The 23,628-nt window shown below is 38.1% G+C and overlaps 1 protein-coding gene across 2 annotated transcripts in view; it reads left to right on the forward strand.

Moving 5' to 3' along the window:
• Positions 1–23,628, forward strand: part of THRB (thyroid hormone receptor beta) — a 271,485-nt gene that overhangs the window by 213,913 nt on the left and 33,944 nt on the right. The window contains exon 1 of one of the 2 annotated variants that reach the window (XM_026649371.1): positions 8,625–9,241. The exons of the other annotated variant lie outside the window; for it this stretch is intronic. Coding sequence (XP_026505156.1) covers positions 8,800–9,241 — 442 coding nt within the window. The 5' untranslated portion in view covers positions 8,625–8,799. Of the gene's footprint in view, positions 1–8,624; positions 9,242–23,628 lie in introns of those variants that run through there. 2 annotated transcript variants of the gene reach the window in all.

The following is a 23,628-nucleotide window of genomic DNA, read 5'->3' on the forward strand; positions in this document are numbered from 1 at the left end:
TCACCCATATTCATCAAGTAGTGAGAGCATCAGACCCTGTGCTTCAGTACATGAGGCAGTTGCTGCTGGTTAACTTGCAAATGGGATACCATATCCCTCTAGATATTATTTTCCTCTGATTCATTTTTCCCTGTAAGTAATTAGGAACTTCTGTTTACTTGAGCGTAATCCTGCCCAAGTTCCTAAGGAGATATACATAGCTAACTTAATCCCCAGTGTATCTGCACTGCAAATGGTAGCTGGCACTGATATAGTCCGTCAAAAAAGCAACTTCCCGGGTTCGTACGGAAGAGCTTGTTGCTTTATGGTATCTGTCAACAACAAGCCGGTATAAAGGTAATACAGTATGTGCTGTACTTTTGGATAGGTCACAATGCCAGCTGTAGACTTTATCTTTAGCTTTTGTTACACATTAATATGAACACCATTTGCAACAGTCATTGCTTCCAAAAATGAAATCTGTTTTTCCTGTCATGTAATTACCTTTAAGTGTAAGCCACAAAAAAGGGCCGTTGAGGTTGAGTATGATGTGAATTATGAAACATTGTGCCACTGATCTTTGTAAAGGATTCTATTATTTCTCAAGGACATTATCTTTCATTGTGTTCACTATAAGATTAAACATAAGCAGTGAAAATTCTGTTTTATATTCTGTATTAAAAATTGTTGTATATTATAGGTGGAGCAGTAGTGATCCCTGTAGTTAAGGTAGGCTAACAGTTTTCATTATAACTCTGTTTTCAGTTGCTTGTAACTTTGACAAACTTCACTTATTCAAGCCAGAATTTCCCATACTTGGTCTCTACTTACACATTATACTGGTGCTGTCAGATAGTAGAGTTACTCCTTCAACTCAAGTCATAGAGGACTGTGGCATGGATCTGATGGTCCTGAGTTCAGACCCTGCTTTCAACCCACATGGACTAGGGGGCTCATTACCATTACACACAATGGAATTTCTTTGTTTTTTCAGTTTTCTTTTTTTAAACCTGAAGAAAATCCACTCCCAAAAACTGCTAAAAGAGTGTTGTTAAAGTTGCAAAATCTAGCTAGACCCTCCCCACCCACCAGATTTCAGAGCCCAGGCTCCAGCCCAAGCAGGAATGCCTACACTGCTATTTTTAGCCACATGGTTGGAGCCCCACAAACCCGAGTCAGTTGACCCGGGCTCTGACACTCACTGCCATGTTTTTTGTTTGGTTGGTTGGTTTTTTGCAGCGTAGGCGTGCTCTTATTCTTCTCTATTGAAATACCAGACAGCCCGTGGCGGTGGCACCAGGCTATAGTCATTCCAGCACTAGATCAGAGATTTTTGTCAGTATTGAATTTGACATTTTTATATGTATGAAATTTAGGCTATAATTCACATATACACACATCTGCTTGCATTTGTTATGTGGAGAACCATATGTACCTCTGGCCAATGAAGCGACAGAGCTGGTGTTTATACATAACAAGCAGGTCTTTCTGTACTAGTTCTGCCCCTTGCAAACATTAAACACAACAGATAGTAGGAACTCCAAGTAGGAAACTCCAAGTAGGAAATTTCTTCATATTTCTTGGGGAAGGAAACATTACCGTGATGCCGTGTGGAAGAGAAAAAATGTTCTCTGACATGCAACTCACAGGAAGAAAAGAAACTTCAACCTTGCTTGGAACAGACAGTTTTATCATACATAGCAAATTAGAGCATAACACACATTAAAGCCTTCAGCCCCAAGACATTAGTACATAAGATGAGTTGGGTTTTAGTTTAGTTTTGCTTATTTGTTTTGTTTTTTCATTTTCCTTGTTCTTTAGTTGTGCCTTTCTTGTTTAAAAATCATCCAGATATACTGGATTGGGCCCGTGCAAATCTAGCCTACTTGATCAACCTACCGTGAACCCTTAGTCATAATCCTGATTACATTTGCCTTAGCTGATCTCTCTGATACCAGCCCACTTTTGTGCCCTTAGATGCTTGTATATTTTAGTGGTTTTTTTAAAAAACACCATAGCCCTTGCTGCCCAGTTTATAATAAAATGTGCAAATCAGAGGAGGCAAGGCTGTGTAAAAGATTCACTGCTTTGAGTCATTTGTTTTCCAAGGAAGTCAGTTAGATGCAAGTGAGAGACTAATGTATTTAGTCTGCTGCGACTACATTGATCATGTCCAAGCAGAAATTGTGGTAGATTTTGAACTCCTTTTAGGTTTAAAATAATTTTTTTCAATGACAGCAGATTGCTGTGTAACAGTAAAAATAGCAATTCAGTATTGGGTGTATATATATACATCAGTCTGCATCTTACTGACCTCTTTTTACCAATTTGTGTTGTAACTGAGGGATTAGTATAAACAACGACCTCTCAGCGCGTTACTGTTCTACCTATTTACTCGCCGCTCAGTTATGGCCTTGTGCTGAGGGAGCAAAGGAGGGAAGAAAATACTTGTACCACTAATGTGGTATCGATGGAGTAAGCTCCTAGCACAATTTGGTTAACATCTGGTGCTACCACAGTATAGATGTTCAATAATAATAATCATTATCATCATAAAATGCCTGTATATGGTGTAATGGGCTAGATCTTTAGCTGGTGTAGGATCTGGCTCAGTGCTTTAAGGGTCACTGTGAGGAGTGCATTGAACAGCAGCTGCTGTTCAAACCATCCTGCTTGTCAGTGCACAGAATCAGGACTATAGACACACCCCCTCAGCCCACCCCCAGAAATACCTCTTGGGGTCAGTAAGCGCTGATGGCAGCCCTGCCCCTCCCATTTACTGGTAGCAGCCATATTATGGTTCCCTACTGCCCAGATGCACCAAGGGGGAGGAAGGAGAATGTGGAAGATTGCTGTGCCCTCTTCTCCACTAGCACACCCATTAGTACCCATTAGTACATTGAAATAGAGAAACGGAAAAAATGTGAGTAGGTTTATTTAAGTTAATAAACAAGTGAATGATGGCTGTAGTCACTGGGGCTTTGATAGCCCTGTGTATATTGAGGTTCAAATAACACTCTGTGTATAGCGCCTAGATTTATATTTATTTTTTCTGTTTACCCTCTTTCCTTGTTTTTTCCACCTTCACCTTTAGTCACAGATCCTGTTTGCAAATATTTGTAATGCCGTTTACTTTGGGCTGTGTTCAGGAAAAAGCACCAAGAAAGCTCTGCAGATTCCCCAGGCTACACAGATCTTGAAGCTGCTCCTTATTTCAAAGGAATACTCCTCCCCTTCAATAGAGGGCAAAAGAATAGGGACTGTGGTAGTGCCTGGTCCCTGCATGAGGTCAAAAGGGAAGGACAGCTCCTTGCAGCCACCCCTTCTTGCAGAGCTGTCCATGGAGAAAGCACACTCCGGCTCCATCCAGTTTATTCTCACTATTCCCCTCTTAGATACGTATGTGAATAGTAGTATCCCCATTTTACAGAGGAATCTGAAGAGAGATGTGAAGTGACTCACTCAGGGCACCACAAAGCTGGGAATACAATTCGAGACACTCCTATAGGCCAGGCTGTATCTCATGTGGGCTGTTTATTAACAACCCTGCTAACTCCCTCCCAAAATGTGGTCCCCAGACCACACCCCATCCTAAGTAGGTGAGTGTGAGGAGGATGGCCTAGGCAGTGACAGTCTCCCTGTGAGAAGGTTTGTCTGCGCCTCTGTTGCAAGTCCAGTTCGAGCAGCTTAGGAAGAAGGTGCAAAGACGAAACTATATTCTGCCAAGCGTATTATAATGGAAGATTCACCCTATCTGTGGAAACACCAGGCAAAGATTTTGTTTTGACCCTTCTGGCCCACTAACTATAATTGGGAAGAGTGATTGTTGATTGCATAAAAAAAAAAAGAGTGGACAATAGCCCTACCCTTACATCCCACTGACATCAAATTCTCATTGCACATACATTTAGGCTGGACTTGTATAGACTTCCAATAGAGAAGGCAACTTTTTTATTTGATGGACTCTTCCCTAGCTGAGACTTTGTTTCCTACTTAGGGAAATTTTACCCTTGGAGAGAGTCTGGATAGGAATCTGAGAAAATCCTTTGAACTGTTGACTGCTCAGGTGGCATTAATTACTCATTATCAGTATATGCCGTTATAACATCTCTGCAGTGACTAGATGAATCCTCCGCCTATACACATAAAAAAAGCTCTAGGCCACAGATCCCCAAACTGGGGGACGCAACCCCCTAGGGGGGTGTGGAGGAACATTCAGGGGGGTGCAGAGGCCCAGGCCAGTCCCCACAGGAGTCGGGGAGGGAGCACCACTCAGACCCGCTCCGTTCCCGGCTTTGCTCTGGCCCCGCCCCCAGACGCAGCCCCTGACCGCAGCCCAGCTGCGGCTCCACACCCAGCCCTGCCCTCAGCCTCGGCCCCTGGTTGGTGCTCCATTCCCAGTCCCGGCCCCAGACCTGCCCCCAGTTGCAGCCCTGGCTCCGGGGAGTGGAGAGAGGACAGGGGTAAGGGAGGGTGTGACCCTGAAAAGTTTGGGACACCTGCTTTAGGCCCTCTTATTAGGCTCTGTTTGCTTTGAAATAGGGCCGCTTTTTTTATTCATGGTTCATCCCAAGATGCCTTCATGCTTTCTGCCCAGAGTATGGCCATTTTAACAGTACCTGGACGGGCATGCTGGTTCTTTTCTTATAACAGGGGAACTTGGCACAAAACTAACCTTGCTATCCTCCCTTATCGAGGGGTATTTGTTCGGCATAACCCAGAATAAGAATTCACATAAATGTAGGAAGTTCACAATGTTCTCTTTATTGGAGGAAATGCTGCTGACAAATTAAGGCACAATGTGTTGAAGAAAAGGGTATAAGATAAATAATATTGTTCTGTAATGGTGAAACGAAGCCACATTTTAACAAGCTAGACCATAATGAAATATTGAAAAAGGCCACACCATAATAACGTGGGAAAAGAAGACAAAATGAGTGATCCCTCTGTGGTAGGTCCTTTCCCTTTGTAGAAATTTGAAAGTATGAGAAATGCCAACAAGTTCATATGAGAAGATAGTCCTATCAATCAGGGACTTTAAAAGATGATTACTAAATTAACTAATCCATAAATTAAATATTTTCCCCAACACAGCAAGAGCCCATCTGTAATGGCTGCTCACTAGAATATGTTCTGCACCCTTGAATTAGCTTGTGCTTGGACAAAACCTCCACTGAAGTGTTAAAAGGAGTTTTGCCTCAGTAAACATTGCAAGATTTGGCCCAGCGGCAAGAGCAAAATTCTACTTTCTTTCTAACTGAACGTTCAAACGAGGCAAATTTTCAAACAGTCAGAGCCCAGGAGCAATACACACAAATCAGTCAGAGCCCAGGAGCAATACACACAAATCAGGGTGCAACTCCTCAGCTGATTTTTACATACAGTTACTGTGCTGGGATTGATGAATGCAAGTTTGGTATTTAGGCATGCAAACGGCCAGTTGGGTACCAAACACACACACAGTCATGGAATCATAATGGTTCTTTTTGCACATTGCTCCGGGTTTTTGTTGTTTTCAAAACCAGACTCTCATTGTGGGCCAGAATGTGATGCCTTTGCCCATGCTGAGTAATAGCTTACTCCACAACAGTCCCGTTGACTTCAGGGGCACTGCTCATAGTGTAAAATGCTACTGAATATAAGTGAGGGTATCACAGTCTGGCCTTATCCGTTAACTGCTAACTATAGATGGTAAACTCCTGATCATGCAAGTTGCTGCACCCTGGCACATCTTTGTGTATGAGTAATCTCAACAACCAAAGAACCGTGCATAGAAATAATTTGAAAATGGTACATTATCTCATATGGAAAGCTTCCTGTTGTGATATTAGTTATAACAAATCCTTTTTTCAAAAGTTTTTATTTTGGAAATGAGATTTTGAGATGCAATTTTTTCAAGCAATTTTCCCCCTTTCATGTCTTTCTACACACAGTGGTCCAAATTTATCCATGGTCTAACTTCACTAAAGTTAATGGAGTTGTACTATGTAAGGATGTATTTGGCCCAATATTTCCAATCAGCTATATCACACTCTGTGTGTGTTAGGCTTTATTTTATGGAGAATTTGGGAATAGGTTCACCTTCCATCTTGAGCTATTCTCAGTGGCCTGCCCTCCACACTGTTACTGCTTCTAGCTTCCAGTCTCTAACCTGTTCACTAATATAGTTCAGCTGGGAATACACCTCTCCAATTTTGTTTTCTTTTTAATTTCCTTTGAGATTGCTGAATTAATGCTGAATTCTAAGAAGTGTTGAAAAAAGCTGAATGCAACAGCTATTAGGAGAGAACCACTGGTATCTCAGGAGCCTTAGTTGAGTAAAGAGGAACCTTACAACACTAAATAAACTGCAACCACCATGGACATCAGAATGAGACAAGAAAAGACCATTTGATGCTGAGTTATGAAATCCGAAACTGCACAGACAAATTTCAAAGAATTACAAGCTCTGCTCACACAGCTGTTATAGCAACATTGCACATATACAAGCTTGCAAGGCTACAAACGTTAATATTCAAGTCTAAAAGTCCTTGGGATGCTTTAGAAACACAAAGAGAAAAAGATCTTTGATCTTTTTTTTTAATGTAAAGACTTCTTTGAAAATTCCTTGGTAATGCAGAGGTACTGAAAAGTGTTCTCTCAGAACATCTCAGGATGCACTGGTCTCTCCAACTGTGGTGGCTCTGTAGCCCACCTTTTTCCTTCTTGTTTATTTTTAAATGCACTTCATAACTAAACCGGAGCCGAGTAGTATATGGTAGAGTAACATGGTAGATGGACTTTTGTGTCAAAAATAAAGTTGGTGAAAAAGACATAGAAATTTACTCTGAAAAGGTTCAAGGGTCTAGCTTATGAATCTCAGTTCCAGTCCTTAAATCAACTACTAAGTTATGTAACTGATTTTTTTCATGTCATGTGGGGTTGCCAGGGTTGCAGTGGCTTTTTCATGAAATATGAATAACAAAATATAAAAATATGTATGTGGGTCTGCATATTTGTGTAGTCTTGCCAATTTTTGACCCTGTAATTAGCATGAATATACAGTACTAGCCATACAGGGAGACCACTGGAAAGTGAAATTAATTTAAGAGGTAGTATTTTTTGAGATTATTCAAGGAATTGTGGAAAACTGCATTACAACACATTGTTCCCTACAATTTCCTGTATGGTGGGGCCTCAAAAATCTTCAGAATGTCCCTAGAAAGTGTTTATTTTCATATAGCTGCAAATAAGTGCATACAGTTAGAGGTCATAACAAACCCATCTTTTCCTTTAGATTTAAACAAGTATTGAAACTTACAAGGTGTAAACATGTTCAGAATATAAAAGCTGAAATATTTGTGTTTTAATATTTCAATTATTAAATAATTGTGTCTAACATTTTCTGAATAGCATGTATCATACAAATGATGCCTTGTCATTGTACCTGCTCTTTGTGTGTCTTTTTGGTCTAATGTGCTGTAGTTACTGACAAAATCAAGTTTGAACTATGGTGAGAACTATAGAGCTAGAAAAGGTAGACAAGAGAAAACTCTATTTTAGTTTCTCCTACCTCAGACATAGTCACTACGTTGTTAGCCAGGTTCTGGTTTCAGAATACTTTTGTGGATAACAAATAGAGATACTCAGAACAGAAAGAATGCAGCTTGATTTCCAAATACTAGGCTGAGTATGCATTGATAGCAATTAGAAAAGGATTGCTTTGAATTACAAATTGAGTAAATGTGATATTTGGGAATGAGATATATGGGAATAAGAACAAACACGATAAAACAGTATTTAATAGTCACTTTTCTGACCAGACTCGCATTTTCAAGAGTCCTATAATAGCAATATTCCATTTACTAAAGTACATAGAGATAACTTTCAGAACTTTTAACAACATGTCAAATCTGAAAATCTGATTCTCATAATTGTTTTAAAACTGCTTTATTACCCACTTGCATAGTTAATATACATCCAATTATTGGTTTGTGTACAGAGAATTCTCTTGAGTGAAATTCCTGTAAAATTACCTGTTCAGTCCATAAGAATAGCAGAATTTCATCATGATTAATGTAGCAATGAATATCAAATTGACATCCACTGACAATGACTTAAGATGTTCAGTAAACATGTTATAAAACTATTTTACATTTTAATTTTGATTCATATAATCTAAAATATAAACATTTGTGAATATTTGGAACACCAGCTATGGAATGACATTACTGTAGAATCTAGCTTTGCTGTCCAGTAGTAAAAAGGAGTTATTTTTAGACACGTAGTTTTATGAACTGACAGTATTTAAATGTTTTATTTAAAACAAATAAATTTCAGGACTGTTAATTAAATATAATAATTGTTGCCTTGTTATTTATTATTATTTATGTATTTGTTATTTGCTTAGGACCACAGTGTTAAAACTCACAAGATAAAATGTGTCTCTCTGATATTGCTCTAGTAACCTCAACTAGAGAAAGGTAGTGGTAGCAAGAGCGGAACTGCTAAGCATGCCCACATAAGAATGTCATACTTAGGTAACAGAGTGTCCCTCAGGTCAGCCTACGCTAAGAGCAAAGTCAAACAAGGCTGAATCCTTGATGTTTTGTGTTTTAAGTATCTGAAAATTGTACACGACCAGCCTCGACCCACAAGACCTCAAATGATCATATGAGCGAGGCAATAAATTGATGGTAACTTGCCCCGGGCCCATGTTCTAGTTGTGATGTTGATGAAAGTTGCATCAAGTGGTAACCTGTGCATGTAGATCCAGCTGTCTTTTCAGGCTTAACAGAGGGGAAAATCATTACATTTAATTGCACTGAAGGGAAACTGACTATGGTGGCTGAAAGTGCATGGCTGAAAAGCTCTGCATCTTATCAATGCGGTCAAGTGGAGATGCTTGTGAATACCACCAGATCAAGAGAATTGGGAAACCACTTGCTTTCCAAAACTCCACAGCTCAGCAAGATTTTGGCAATGCCAACAGTTTGTCAGCCAGTGCTTGTCAACCCACCAAAAAATGGCCTTCCAGCCTGGGATAGGCTGGTACATCTTCCTGACAGACATCACAAATGGAATTTTGTAGATATAACAGAAAATCGCTTGTGTAGGAAAAGACATTCCAGAAATGATATGCTGAGAAATGGACAGCAATCTTCACAGTTTCTACATGCTTCAGTTTGGACTAGCTCAATATTACATCCAGGTCATACAGAAGTGAATATTCAAGGCATGTCAAGTGCCCAGGAGTATGATATAGAAGAAAAAAAATGTAAAGGTAATTAGAATTATTATTTAGAACATAACAAATATTTAAAAAGAAAAGAAGCCAGAGTGTCTGTGGAGTTGGTCAGGCTTTGGCCATAGATAACAGCTTTGTAATATGGGACAATCTAGCTACGGATGTTTTTCATGGCAATAGTTGTGGCTTTCAGTTTATCCTGAGAGTATTTCATCTTTGTATGTTTTAATATATTTGTAAAGAACTAAAGTGATGTACAATTTGAAATTTATTTTAAAAATTAATTTGCTATATACAGTATATAACTAATTCCTGATGTCCCTTTAAAAAGGTTTTTTCCCGTCCTCTTTGAACCCCGACCAAAATTATTTCTTTTTGTGCCTGGCCTTTGTATAGTGAATATTCTTTTCCTTGAGCAGGCAGTAGTATTGAAAGTTCTGTTTTAGGATGGTCCTGTTTGTCCAAGCTAGAGCAGAGTTGCGAGGGAGGTGTTATGCCTTGTAAATGCGTAACTGTCACTGCAAATTTGGTGGTTTTCTGGTTTATATTCCTTTTTAAACTGGAATAAATAGTTCGTCAGTGCTCTTCTCTCAAAGAAATAAATATATGTGCATCATGCTCTGAGGGAGGGACAACAAGTTGTTTTCTTTTACTTAAAGTCTTGCGTCACTCCAGGAGGAAAGATTATAGTGTCAGGAAGGATATCACCTCATGAAAAAGTTAAACTGTTCTAAGTACCTGATTTCTTTAGATTTAGCTGCTCTTTACCTCAGAATGCCTTCTAGCTAACAGATGTCAGGTGTTGATCGCTTTAACGTCTTACTAAGGGCTGTCTGAAGTCTGCAGAATCCAGACAGCTCCATCAAGGGTTCTATTAATTAAGTTGTGTGTTAAACTGTTTTAATACAATTATCCGTTCTTCTTCATTTTTGAATGAAAAGAACTCTTTACCTCAAAATTGTCTTGAGGGAGGACAACTTGAAAAAAGGTGCACATTTTAAGTAGCAGTAGTTACTTTGTCAAGAGATAAGCTGTCTAATTAACTAATGTCTTTTAACAGTGTCTTCCGATTATGAGACATGAGGGGACTTAACAAATTGGGTTGCCTTGGTCATAGGACTATAATTGTACTTACCAGTGTTTGTTCACTACTAGTCTTAAAAGTTTTCAAAAATCATTGAAGAATTTGCCTGTTTATGCCATTTTGTCAGCAAACTATCAATAAACAATTTATTTGTGACAAGACATGAGAGCATCCTACACTGGAATGAGCTATAAGGAAATAATCAAATAATGGCCAGGGTGAGCCCATAGAAAATTCTGGATTATGAAAAGAGACAACTTCATTCTTGGTAAACCAAATTTCTTCAAATTCATCAAGGGCACTTATCCTAACTGAGGACTAAGTTCATGACAAGTCTGAACTTTTCAGTTTAAAATTAACTGTTTTTAGTTAACCAAATAGAAAAAGGGATATTAAATCTTGGAATGAAAGACAAATCACACTGGTGTTTTATCTAAACCTTACTACAGTCTTGGTGGAATGTCATAGCCAAAATGCTATTCTTTAATAGGTCTTTGATTCCACTGAGATGCATGCCACTAAACACCAAATGCTAACATTGAAATGTGACAACTGTGCATAGTATCTGATATATGTACTTTGTGATTATAATAGTGACACATTGGTGGTTAGAAATAGGGCAAATACTATAAAGATTGCACTTTCTGCTCATATAAGTGTTGAATATGTTGTTTGGACTCTGAAGTTTGAGCTGAACATAGCTTTATTTAAGAAATAAATCTCGTTTTCTGTGTTATCCAGCATAATATAGGAATTGGAGAGCCAGAACTAGGAACCTAATATGGTTGGCTGATATCTGGGCACATCAAACAGAGATTGCATCTGTCATTGGGTTGGCATTTAAGAATTATTTTTTTTTCTTTTAAAATTTGTTCTGTGATAAAAGTTTGTGTTTTGAACAGTGTCCTGAGCCTAAAGCGTGGGATACGTATAACTGTAATACAAAATAAAGAGTCAAGTAGATCAAAAACACACATTTTTTAAAAAGTAGGGACTCATTATACCATATGGGCACAGGTATAGGTGTATTTGGCAGAGACAGATATGGTGGAAACCTTGTCTAGAGCCAGAGCCACACTAATAGATTTGCCAAAACGAACAGTTGATGGTGTAAATTGTACTTTCTTTACAGTACACAAAGATAAACATTGTCCTGAATCAACTCCACAGTGTGCAATATGAGACCACAGCATGCAGACAGTTTGCATTGTAATTTCTTCAAAGAATAGTACAGAATAGTGGGTTTTGTCAGAACTGGCATAGAGAACATATGCTGGCATTCTTTTAAAGGTAAAAGAACATCAAATTGGTGTGATTAATGAGTGAAGTGTGGGTTAGTATTTTAAAATACAATACTGTGTTGTCACTTGTAATCATATAAATATGGCACGAAGAAAGGAATATAATGGCCATAATAACACAAAAGAAACAAAATGCATATAATTGTATTCAAAGACCAGGAGATGATAATATTACTTTGTACAGCAACACTAGAATTCTGAAATATGTGGTAATCCTTCATGCTAAATGTTCAAATGTGCAAAAATATATTTGACCACATAAATATTTTTCTCCATCAGTATATACAGTTCAGGGCCAGAGACATCATAAGACCCTTCCCTATAGTCCTTAGGGGATTCCCGTCGAGTCCTGAATAATTCGTATGCTGTGTGATGCAATCCATATGATGATGATTCAGAATGTTTTTAAAAAGGGAGATGGGGTGTCGTGCACCAAACTGAGAAAACATAGACCATAGCCAGACACATTCAGTTTGCAAACAGTCAAGAGAATACAACCCTTCTGGGGAATAGGGCACTCAAATGGTAAATTATACTCTACAGGTGTTGAATGTGTTTAATGGCTCTGCTTCTGCATGTGTCAGTGTTCTGGGTTGTCTTGGACACTGTGCTGATGAAATCATTGCCTAAGTAGGAATAATCACAGAAGTGTTTTTTGTTAATGTTTATGTACGTTATTTTTTGTTGTTTTTATTCACAAATGAAAGAATCCACTATCCATTTAAATCAAAAAAAACAAAATACAGATACAATACACAAAAGAAATGGCTGAAGTAGAAATTGTGTGTATTGTTTTCAACTCTGCTTCCAGACTCTTTGGACCCAGTCCTGCGATCCTTCCTTAGGTAATTAATCCCATTCTGGGACCTGAGTGAGGGCTGTTGGATCAGGCCCTAAGAGATTCAAATGAAAATGTTTCAGCAACATTTCGGTTCTAATAGTGATGTTAATTTTTGGCACTGTTTTATGATCTGATTTGTTTCCAAGGAAACAAGTGTTTGCAGGACTATCAACCTGAGTTTTATGTCGACAGCTAAACACTAGCATATTGCAAGTGGAGACACTCATGCCCCAATACTTCTTGTCATATATATATATGACAATTATATATATATATATATATAATTATTATTATTTTTGGGTCAAAACAGGCCTTTCCCATTTGGACCCTTTTCTACACTCTCCCCAGTCTTTTCTAACTTGACTTCTTTGTGTTGTGGTAGTTACTTTCAGAAAAACAGTGCATATTCTGTAGCATAAGTATTATTGATATTATTACAAAAAACAAATAAGATGAGACTTAATCTTAGAGAGAGAGAAAGAGAGAGAGAGATCTATTAACAGAGTTCTCTATATCATGGCCATAGATTCTCTATCCTAGGGTATTTCTGTTCATTTTCAGACAAGAAAGTTAAATTAAATGGATGAGGAAAAGAGATGAGTGAAGGATAATTACTAAGAAGCTGATTGCCTCATTTATCAAAACAAAATCACAAGGGGAAAGTATCTGCTGGAAACTCCAAACCCAGTTTTGGGAGGTGCTTTTGAGTGGTGCTGAGTGCCCTAAACTGTGACAGAATTTCTGTTAATGGGTGATGAGGGCATTACAGGATCGGGTTCTCAAGCTTCACCTCACATAGTTCCCTCCTCTCTCTAGGAAGAGGCACCACATTCTGGAATCCCCAGGAAATTCTAAGTCTTCCTGCAGATCCCAAGGCAGTAATGCATGTAGCGTGGCATGCCACACTGCAGCCTAACCTTACACTTTTCCACTTGCTTTTTCCTCCCCTCCATCAGTGTAAGGTTCATCCAGCCCTACAGATATTCTACATCAAAAATATTCTGTCCTTTTTTTTGATCATGTACCAAGTCCTTCCTTTCAGAGATGGAATCGGAACTGCATCTACTCTGGCACATTGAGGATCCATAATTCCTCACAACCGCAGCTTCCCCAGTAATAGCACCCATGGAGGCTGTAGTGTGGAGAAGGCAGCCATTTTTACCACTGGCCCATGGATATTTCTGACTGGTGGTTTAAACACAGTAAGAACCAAACAGTGCCAGATAACTGTGCTTCAGTAAGCGAAAGACAAATCGCCAGGGTCAGGCAACCCAGTGGTAAAAATGCCTGAATCTTGTCTACACTACAGCCTCCAAAGTTATGACCACTGACTGGGTGTGATGGGGTTTACAGACCCTTCACTAAACCAGAGCAAGGCATGGGGCAATATTGGGGTAGGGAGGCCCACCCTTCGGGAGTTGTGGGGCATGCTCCGGGCAGAAGGATAGTTTAAAAGGGCACGGGCAGCCCAGGGGAAGGCGGGGAGGAGCTACAGGCTGCAGCAGGGAGTGAGGCTGATGTCTGGAGCTTTGGACAGTGTGACACTGGGGAGAAGATGCTGGAAGCAGTGGTCCAGATTCCTCCCACCCCCTGCTTTAGAGTTGGGAACCCAGGAGAGGCCCCAAAGAGCAGGATTCCCCCATCCCCATGGCAGACTAAACTGCTGCTACTGATCACTCCCTAAAGGGAGAGACCAGGAAGGGATGTAACTTGGAATGGACCAACAAGTAGTCTGGACATTAAGCCCTGGGTTGGGACCTGGTGGAGCAGGAGATCCCGGGTCCCCCTGCCTTATCCCCCACTCCCCTCTATCATGACAGAGCCCTGAGGAGAGGAAGAGGGGACCCCCAAGAGGGGCTGATTCTTCCCATATATGACCTCGCAGGGCCCCCTCCAGAACAGAGAGACTAAAAAGAACTATGGAGCCATGGCCTGACCACTTGGCCAGATGGCTTTTGGACTGACCCACTACACTGGGGGAATGCAGGAACTAAATTTGTTGTGTAGATGCAGACCAGTGTAGCCCACAAGTTTGTTTGTTGTCTTGCAAATGAAGCCTGGACTCTCTGGCATGTCAGAGTCTCTCAGTGCAACAATCGGTTCTCTGACTCTAGGCAAGATTTTTCTTCCAATTGCTGGAGCACAGTTTTCAGAAATACATATATGTTATACATTATATATGACGACCCAGTACACAATAGGTAATGCTAACCACCTAGATGTTGCAAACATCTTCAACAGCTCTTCTAGTCTTTCAGTTTGAATGGATGTGATTTCTCAGTTCCCCACTCCACACTATATAAATGGTTTAATTTCAAGTCTGTATCCCTTAAACTTTATAATATTTATTTTCTAATCTAAATTAGTCTGTTTCTGAACATGTATTGTTCAGGTCTTTCCCCCAAACTCATTTCAAAGAAAAGTGTTGGGGTGCAATCCTGACCCCATTGAAGTCTAAGGTGTACTCAGATTGATTTCAGTGAAGCCAGAATTTCACCCTGAGTATATGAATATTGTAACAGTTACCAATGCACCATCTCAGTTACTTATTTCTTAAAAATGGAGAAAACTATCTGCTTGTTTTTCTGGAATAATGAAAAACTTTAAATTCCTTGCAGATTTAGTCAAAGAAGGATTGACACCTACATAATCTTTATCTTTACAATTTGCTAAATATAATTTAGCTCAGATACGCTTGTTAGTCTTTTCAGACTGAAACGTATTACTAATACACGTCTTTACTCAGACGAGGTAGTAATTGCTTAGGAACAAATGCTGCCTTGGGATATGAATGGAGCTAGGATTCTGGCTCACTTTACTGGAAATTACATAAGCATCTGATGGCAAAATTTGTCCTTAATAATCTGTTGATTCTGTATCCATGGAATATATGGAATAAAATACACACAATGTTACATGTCTACTCAAGCTGATATCAGGAAAGGTGTATTTGAAAGGGCTCCCATACAGACAGTAATATAATTTTTCTATCTTGACTAGATAAGCAAAGGACTATTTAAACTCTCAGACCTTTTTGAAAAGTCAGTTCATGACTTCCTTGTTAGTACCAAACTAAACAGAAGTAAATGGATTAGATCTTTGGTGTTGGTATTTAAAATGACAATATTTAAAAAAAAAATTAGACTGAACATTTCCCTATGTTCATGTAACTAATTTTTTTAAATGGCTAATTAATTTTAGGTTATATCAAGAGTCTAATATATATCATTCATTATTAAATTAAATAACCGAGGATTTATTCAGGTAAACAGTGCTTGAGACATACCAATGGATAACATTTGGACATTTGAGGAAAATATATGCTTAGATATCCTACACAGTTATTCTGTAGCATATAGTTTCATCTTGTTGTGAGCTCTTACATAAATTCACGTTAGGTGAAATGGGAGTTGTGTGTGGTAATCAAAAGAAAATACCCTACTGCATGTATGGAATGGTTTGTTTCTGGGCAATGAGGGTACTGTATTCTCAGTAGATTAAAAGGTGTGTTTGTGTAACACACACAAACTAGTCACATAGCCTGATATGTTTATGTGTTTCTGCATAAATAAATAATTGCAAAGGTTCCTGGTCATTTTGTGTTATTGTCAAAGAAGGAAACTGTGACAAGTACTAAAATATTTGTGCACTCAGATCTGATGTTTACATACAATAAATCATAAAGGAAAAATAGTTCCCAAAATGTTTCCACCAAAATTTTTTTGATTGATTTCTAATGTACATTTTCAGCTTGAGTTGTGGCCTTGGCTCTGTTTAATACTTTTTAGTAAAGAAGTTGCTTTTGTTCTCAAGGGAGAAGAGAAACTTGTTGTTGCTGTTTTTTTTTTTTTTTTGGCCTTTAAAGAAATTAATAACGTAGCAGAAAAAATGTCAGGCACAAGCAAATCAACATAGTAATATGTGGGGCTCATTTTTCAGTGCCCTACTTAAAACACCCTAAAGGGGACTGATTTTCAGAAATTGCCAAGCATCCATCCTTAAAAAATCAGTCCATTTAAGGTGTCTCAAGTTAGACACCCAAAACCACTCATTAGTTTTGAAAACTTACGGCATAAATTCCAGCTAAAACCAAAATTACACTTACAATGTGTTTTTATAAAGCATATTACTGAAAGGTTAATTTTAAATTATATTTTGTTGAGTTTGAGACATTGAAAAACAGAGGACAGAGGTGTATGGTGCTTTGGGACTTATTTCTGGAGTTATTAGTAAACATCCCTTTCTCCAAAAGGAGTGTGTTGACGCTTTCCACGATGAGAGTTCACAGGGGCAATTTCATTCCTGAAACAACTCTGTTGACTTCAGTTTTTGATTTATAGTTAGAAAAACAAATGTTAAGTAATCAGAGGGTGAAACAGAATGCATCAAACCTTGAGAAGTGAAGAGCACCTGCCCTGGCATCAGTGAGAGTTGATAGTGCTCTGCACTGCTCAGGATTTAGTGATTTGGCCCATAATAAAATAGGTTAGTTGTGTCTGGAGGAAGAGGTAGTGTTCCTTCATGTACTCTTTAAATCTTTCTAAAATGTTCCATGAAACCAACTAAGGAACAATGTGTCCTCCTCAAGTCCCATTCTTTGGACTTTCAAGAGTACTTTTTAAGACCCAAGGCCTCATTTCAAGGTAGTTAGGCCCATGTTTAAGTTCCTGGCTGAAGGGGGGCCTTACTTCAGTTCATTTTTAAGAGTGGTGAATATTGTTTAACATCAGTGAAACAATAACCTTAAGAAACAGTTTCTTCTTTAGTTAATATTGTTAGTTATTTTTGCTTCTCAATAACAAGAAGAACTTAGTGATCCAATGAATAATACAATCATGTTAGTGTTCTCACAAACATCTTGCCATATTGTAGCATGCCACTGAAGGAAAATTCTTTGTCTAGGGAAAAAATAGAGACAACAGAAATTCTTTTTGGTGTAAAGAAAAACGGGGGGGAGAGAGATTATATTAAAATGGGTGTAGTAGTACTAGCGTTTGAGGTGGTGAATTGTTATAAGGTCATATAGTAACTCTGTTTCTGAACTAATGGTGTTATATGTTGATAGCTTGCGTGAGTGAATAAAATGACTGGGGAAAACCTGTAATCATGCTATATTTGCGATCAAATATAAATTCAGTACTTCATTACTGAAACATGCAAACAAGATGAATGAAATGTAATGGCAAACCAATTAGCTTATTTAAGCAGTATCCGATTTGCTGATCAAGACAAATTATTTTGAAGTTTCCCACCTGGTGAACTTAATAGAAATTACCTACCAAAATCACTGAAGTTTAAAAAAGCTGCTTTCCTGTAAATGCATTAACAAGCAGCGGGGAGTTCATGTATGTGTGTGAGGCGTGGGAGGTTCATGCAGATAATTCTGTAAAACAAAATCAATAAAGCTGATGACAGATTAAGATGCTAAAATTTGTAAAATTAGACTCCTGTTTGGGTCAACAACACAGCACTATTGGATTTTCTATGGGTTAATGCTGAAAAACAGGATTATTGATTTTAGGATTTTCAGCATATCCCCTCTGGGAGTTCTTAGGAGGTCTTTATAATGCTTCACACTTAAATTGACAACTATAGTGACATAACTGTCCTTGCCTTAGTAATCATTGTCTAATCATATTGAAAGGGGCTGAAATGGTTTATAAATGATTATTTCTAACAAACAGTTGGGAGGGTGTCTGGCCATAGCCTTCTTTGTCTGGTGGTCATTGCTACCTGTCTGCCATCTTCCCCAGGAATTACAGTCACAGATTAAGACCTTTGACTGTCATAAATCTGCTTCCCAATATGTTTGATTGGCAGGGGAGCTCACAAGCCATCCCAATATAAATAGGATTTTAGCACATAAGGTGCTGCTCCAAAGTAAAACACGCTGTTTTGCAATCGACTTTGTTGGCATTGTTTATTCATTTCTCCTTTCCCATTCCATGTGTATGCATGTCTGTGTGTGCATGCATGCGTGTGTGTGTGTATATGTAAAGTAGAAGCTGAGATCGGATAACAAAATGAGCTACTGTATGCAAGAAATATATGAAGTGCATCCTGCTGCTGGTAGCAATTGCTACATGCAGTCCGCCGATTATTGCACATATATTGAAGATAGTCAGGGTTACAGCAGTTGTGATGCTCAGGTCCTGCACAATAACAACATATATATGGAACAGGCCTGGGCCGTGAATCAGCCATATACCTGTAGTTACCCTGGAAACGTGTTTAAAAGCGAGTACTCTGACATGGACATGGCCCTGAATCAGTACAACCAACCTGAATATTTCACAGAAGAAAAACCTACTTTTTCTCAAGTGCAGTCGCCATCGTACTCTCAGAAGAAAGGTAGGGGCAATTTATTTACATAACCACACAAAAAGATCTGTTTTTGTTTTTTTGTTTTGCTTTAAACTTGCAGTTGCATCAGTTGGCTCAGATACATCTTTGAATGTGAAGGCTGCCTGTTCAAAATTGAAAGCAGCAGCAGGTTGCTAGGTGATTGAAAGATTTTCTGTGAATGATGAGGATTTCCAAGCACTTTTTTCTTAATCTGTAAAAGCCATTTTCAAATATATCGCTAGTTCTGCATATTGCATGTTCGTTACGTTCATTTACTGTATTTCATCAGACTGAATGAGAAAGTTTCCCTTGCAAGATGTGTTCACTGTGTGTCCTTCAGTTGGATATGCTTCATATTTTCTGGTTATATAAAAATAATTTTTGTTTATCCTTGACATCATTAAATGTAAATAGTGTTTAATTGCTAAGTACTCCATATCAAACAGAATTTGTTAAAAATAGAACTGTAAATGTTCATTTAAAAAATAAATGATTTAATTTAATATAATTGATGTGCTTAAAATGAAAAGCTGAAAAGCATGTAGTTTCTAATTCTAAAAAGTTGATCTAATCAAAATGTTTGTAGAATATATTCCAATTGTAATATCCATTCCCCGTCGGGTTAAATCACTGTTCATTTTTAAATTTTCCATAACATTCCTTTATAGAATTTCCCCTGTTGTTTTTAAATGGATAAAATAGAACCCAGAATATTAGCAACTGTGTGCAAATATTTTAACATTATGCATTGTCTTTGAAACTGGCTTAAAACTTGATGCAGACATTTTATAAATATACATTATATATCTGCATTAAGAAATATTTCACTTAGCCTAATTAAAGAATATAAGGGCAATATCATTTGTATCAAGATGGTGCCCTTTAGTTGTTAAGACCTGTGTGCAATTAATCAAAAACCTAGTGAATCTGATGTAACTAGCTAGGGAACAGACACTATTTGCTATTTTAAAGTGGCTCTGTAACCAAAAGTAGTCTGTTTAATATTATTAGGAACACTGAAAACCCTATAGGAAATATTCATTAGAACTTGGTGCAATAAATCTGTAACTTCAGTAGAAAAAATACCTCTGTACTGTATTTCAAACAGCATAGTGTTTCATGATAATAAAGGCATCTGTCTAAAAACTAATCCAAATCTAGGAAAAGAAAACCCAGAGAACGTGATCATATTAAAGATTAAATAGTGCATGTTTTTCTACTTGTAACATTTTAAAGGTCTTTTAAACTAGGTGGTTTTAAGTGATACATTTGCAACTTTGTTGTAGACTTTGTTCATATCTTTATCTTTGGCAGTAAGATACCGGTCATGATGAATTTATCATATAAAATAGGGATTTGCCACTGCATGTGTCATTTTACTATGTTAAAGGATCCTAAGTAATAATTATCTATGTCAAGGCTTAAAACAAGTTGTTTTAGCACACAGACGTGATATTTTTAGTAATCCATGAGCAATATTCCTACCTGTTGGTAGGGCTTAATTTCCGAATATAGTGTAATCATTTTTAAAAACTCCCTGTTCAGTGTTTGCAATATATTGCACCAATTTCATCAGAAGTCTCAGAGATTTTCATTGGGAACAGGCTTTCAAACACACTTAAATGTTGGTGCCTGTTTCACATTGATCATGTACAGAGAACATGCACAGTTTTTATGGATTCTTTAAACCTTGATCTCCGTGGACAGCAATAAAATATCAAACCTAGTCAAACGCTATGTTTGCCAAACAGAAGAAATCTAAGAAGTTGCAGGCATGTTCGTATTTCTTTTTTATGTGATGCTTTCAGCCAAACTGTCATAAAGTTAACACATGTGTTAATCCTGTCCTGACAACAGAAGGCACTGCACAGGACGAGTGTGTCTGTATTGATCCAACATTGATTTTTTTGTTTGTTAGTGAAGCCTTAGTAATAGCTCATTAAGGCAAAATTAAGACCCCAGGCAGGTGTCCTTGAGCAGTCCTTATTGTTGCAACTGAGCTTTCTGTTAGTTCCATGAAATTCCTATTAGTCTCAATAATGTTCATGCTGTTCACTTTGTCTTCTCCGGTAATAAAATTGTCTAAACTTTTAGTCTTCGGTTTATTCCCTATTAAAAGATAAAAAAAATTCAAATCCTTCAGATGCTAAAGGAAGCCAGTGTTAATAAATAGGTCCTTACTGTCTTCCTTACCTCTCAACCCCTCACAGAGAAACTGAGGAACTCACTAATAAAAATCAAGAACAAAAGTCCCATGTGACATGAGGGATAGTTACTAAAGGAGAATAATAAGTTCTTAGAAAGTTAAGCCAAATGATCTAAGACATCAGAAAACACCTTATCCTACTCCTAGCTATCATTGCACACTAACAATCTCATTATTGTCCATTTTAAATCACAGTCCTTGATGAGACACGTGAATATTAAGGAAAAATTGTGTAAGTTCCTGAAAATCAGGGGCAGCTGGGTGGTATCTGCTTCCTAGTTTTTGTGACAGTAGTAACTTCTGTGCTGTACTGCACATTATTGAAAGATGGCAGCACATTATTATTATGAGAATTTATTATTTGTATGTTGGTCGTGCTTAGAGGCCATGGCCCGATGTAACAGGCAAGCCAGACACAGAGGAATAACTAGCTATTTTTAGCCATTAGAACAGAGAGCTGAGTGCTCTTCCCAAAAGGGCCTGAACCTGCAAAACTGTATTCACTCTAGTTTCACTGACTTCAGTGGATTGCTCACATAAAGTAAAGCTTTGCAGAATCAGGCCTTTGAGGCATAGTTGAGAATAAAACACCAGTCAGCTGATGTCAAGTTTTCTGTTCCATGGACTTCAACCTTAGTATGGCCTGATGAAGGGGGCCAACATAAGGTCTTCTTTACCATTTAAGCCTTGCATAGAGGCTACATGGCTGTCAGGCAGCTGAGTTCCTAGACGGGGTGTCCATGTACCATCTCTGCACCAGCCTTGAGTAGGCCAGTGAGGAGAAATGCATTGTGGCAGGTAGGGATGAGCCAGTTGAGGGGCCATAGAAAATATGTTTATAGAAGTCCAGAAGCTCCAATATCCCATGAAACTGGTGTGAAGGAACTGTGTATTCCCGCCTGTAGGCTGAAACAGAATGGGACTGCAGAACAGCTCCCTCCCTGAACCTAGGTTTGGGGTTGGATTTCACCTCCCCAGCTGCATAAAGCCCATGTAGTTGGGTGAAATCCTGGCATCAGAGATATTGGTGGCAAAACTCCCATTATTTTCAATGGGGCCAGGGTTTCACCCTCAGACCTTATGCAGGTGGAGTAAATTTCACCCTGTGTGAATAAAAAATATGCACGTCAATAAAGGTTTTGTAAGCTGGGACACTCTGAGTCCAAGGTTAGATGGTGACAAAACATTCAACCTGTCTGTGTCTCAGTTTCCCCATCTTTACAATGAGGTTAATGTCCACATTTGCAAAATTCTTTAATATTGTGGGATCAGAGGTGCTGTATATTTTTAAAGTATTATTCTTATCTCTTTATACCTTTTTTGCCAATTTACATGCAACTAAGAGTGCATACAGTATAGTTGTCACAGTATACCAATTAATTAGTCCAAACTGAGTTCCTAACAGTGTGAAAGTCATTAGGTTATTTTCTGAATCACCAAGAAAATGTGAGGTAGAGAATTGTTTGTCAAAATGTCTCCTTAAAAGAGCAATATAATATAATATAATTAATATAATTAATTAACATACACACAATTAACAAAACAGTAAATAGAGACTGATCATTTTGTAGTCTCTGTCCTTTGCAAGGAAACAACTGCCTGCACTTTAGCTGTCATCTTCAGGGCTTACAAAAAATAGTTATTCCTGGCTCGAGTGAGTAATTTAGGGATGATTGTGATCAGAAAAGGGGCATCTTTGCAACTGAACAGATCCGTGTGCATTTGGAGTCGTAGCTGCTTGATTTTTTGCAGTGACAAAAAAAAGTTTTGATTACCTTTTACCAGTGTTATCCAGCAGAATCAAAAGAGCTATGGGAGAGCAAAAGGGATTCTACATTTGCCTTGCACATCACCAGCAAAACTGTTAACTAAGTGTACAATTTTCAAAAGCACCTAAGTGATTTAGGATGCTGTTTCATTCACTTTCAGTGAAACTTAGGCTCCTAAGTCACTTCTGAAAATAGGACATAGACTCCCAAGTCACTTAGATGTTTCTTTGAAATTTTTAACTTAAGTCCCAAATGCAAAATGCTTAATATTGGTAATAAGGTCCAAGTCAAAAAGAACACGGCTTGACTTTTTAGTATTATTTACACTAGCACATTCTGTATCTATAGTTAGCCACAGATGCAATTGTTCGAATGCTGGCAGCAGTTTAAGAGGTAGTGCAGATAGAACTAGACTGTTTTCAACACCATGTCAAGAACACTTGCTCAAACTCTGATATTATTGATAAAGATTCTGAGCCCAACCTAAATGTTTTGGGCTAGCCCTTATTAAAAAAGTCACATGTTTACTTGTAAACCGAGCACAGTTGGAATCACTGTAAAGAAAATAAACAGGGAGCCCTGAAATGGCATCTTTGCAGTCACTTACCAGAGTTTAGTGATACTGTGAGATAAAGAATAATGTAAATAAAAGTCAAAAACGCAGGCCAGCAAGCTAATCACCTGTCCAGGGAAGTGTGAATTTGTTTAATAACATTTTCTCTACTTCAGTGCTTTACAAAACATGAAGCACTTTTTCTCAAAGATAACTTTTGAATAAATGAGGAAGAGAAAACAGACAGTTTTGAAGAGGTCCAGTCAAAACTGATCAAACAAAAAACTGAAGATAAATAATAATAATAATAATACATAGTATCTT

Source organism: Terrapene carolina, unplaced genomic scaffold (genome assembly GCF_002925995.2).
Source record: "Terrapene carolina triunguis isolate 2854851 unplaced genomic scaffold, T_m_triunguis-2.0 Scaffold84, whole genome shotgun sequence".
In the NCBI taxonomy this organism is placed as follows: Eukaryota; Metazoa; Chordata; order Testudines; family Emydidae; genus Terrapene; species Terrapene triunguis.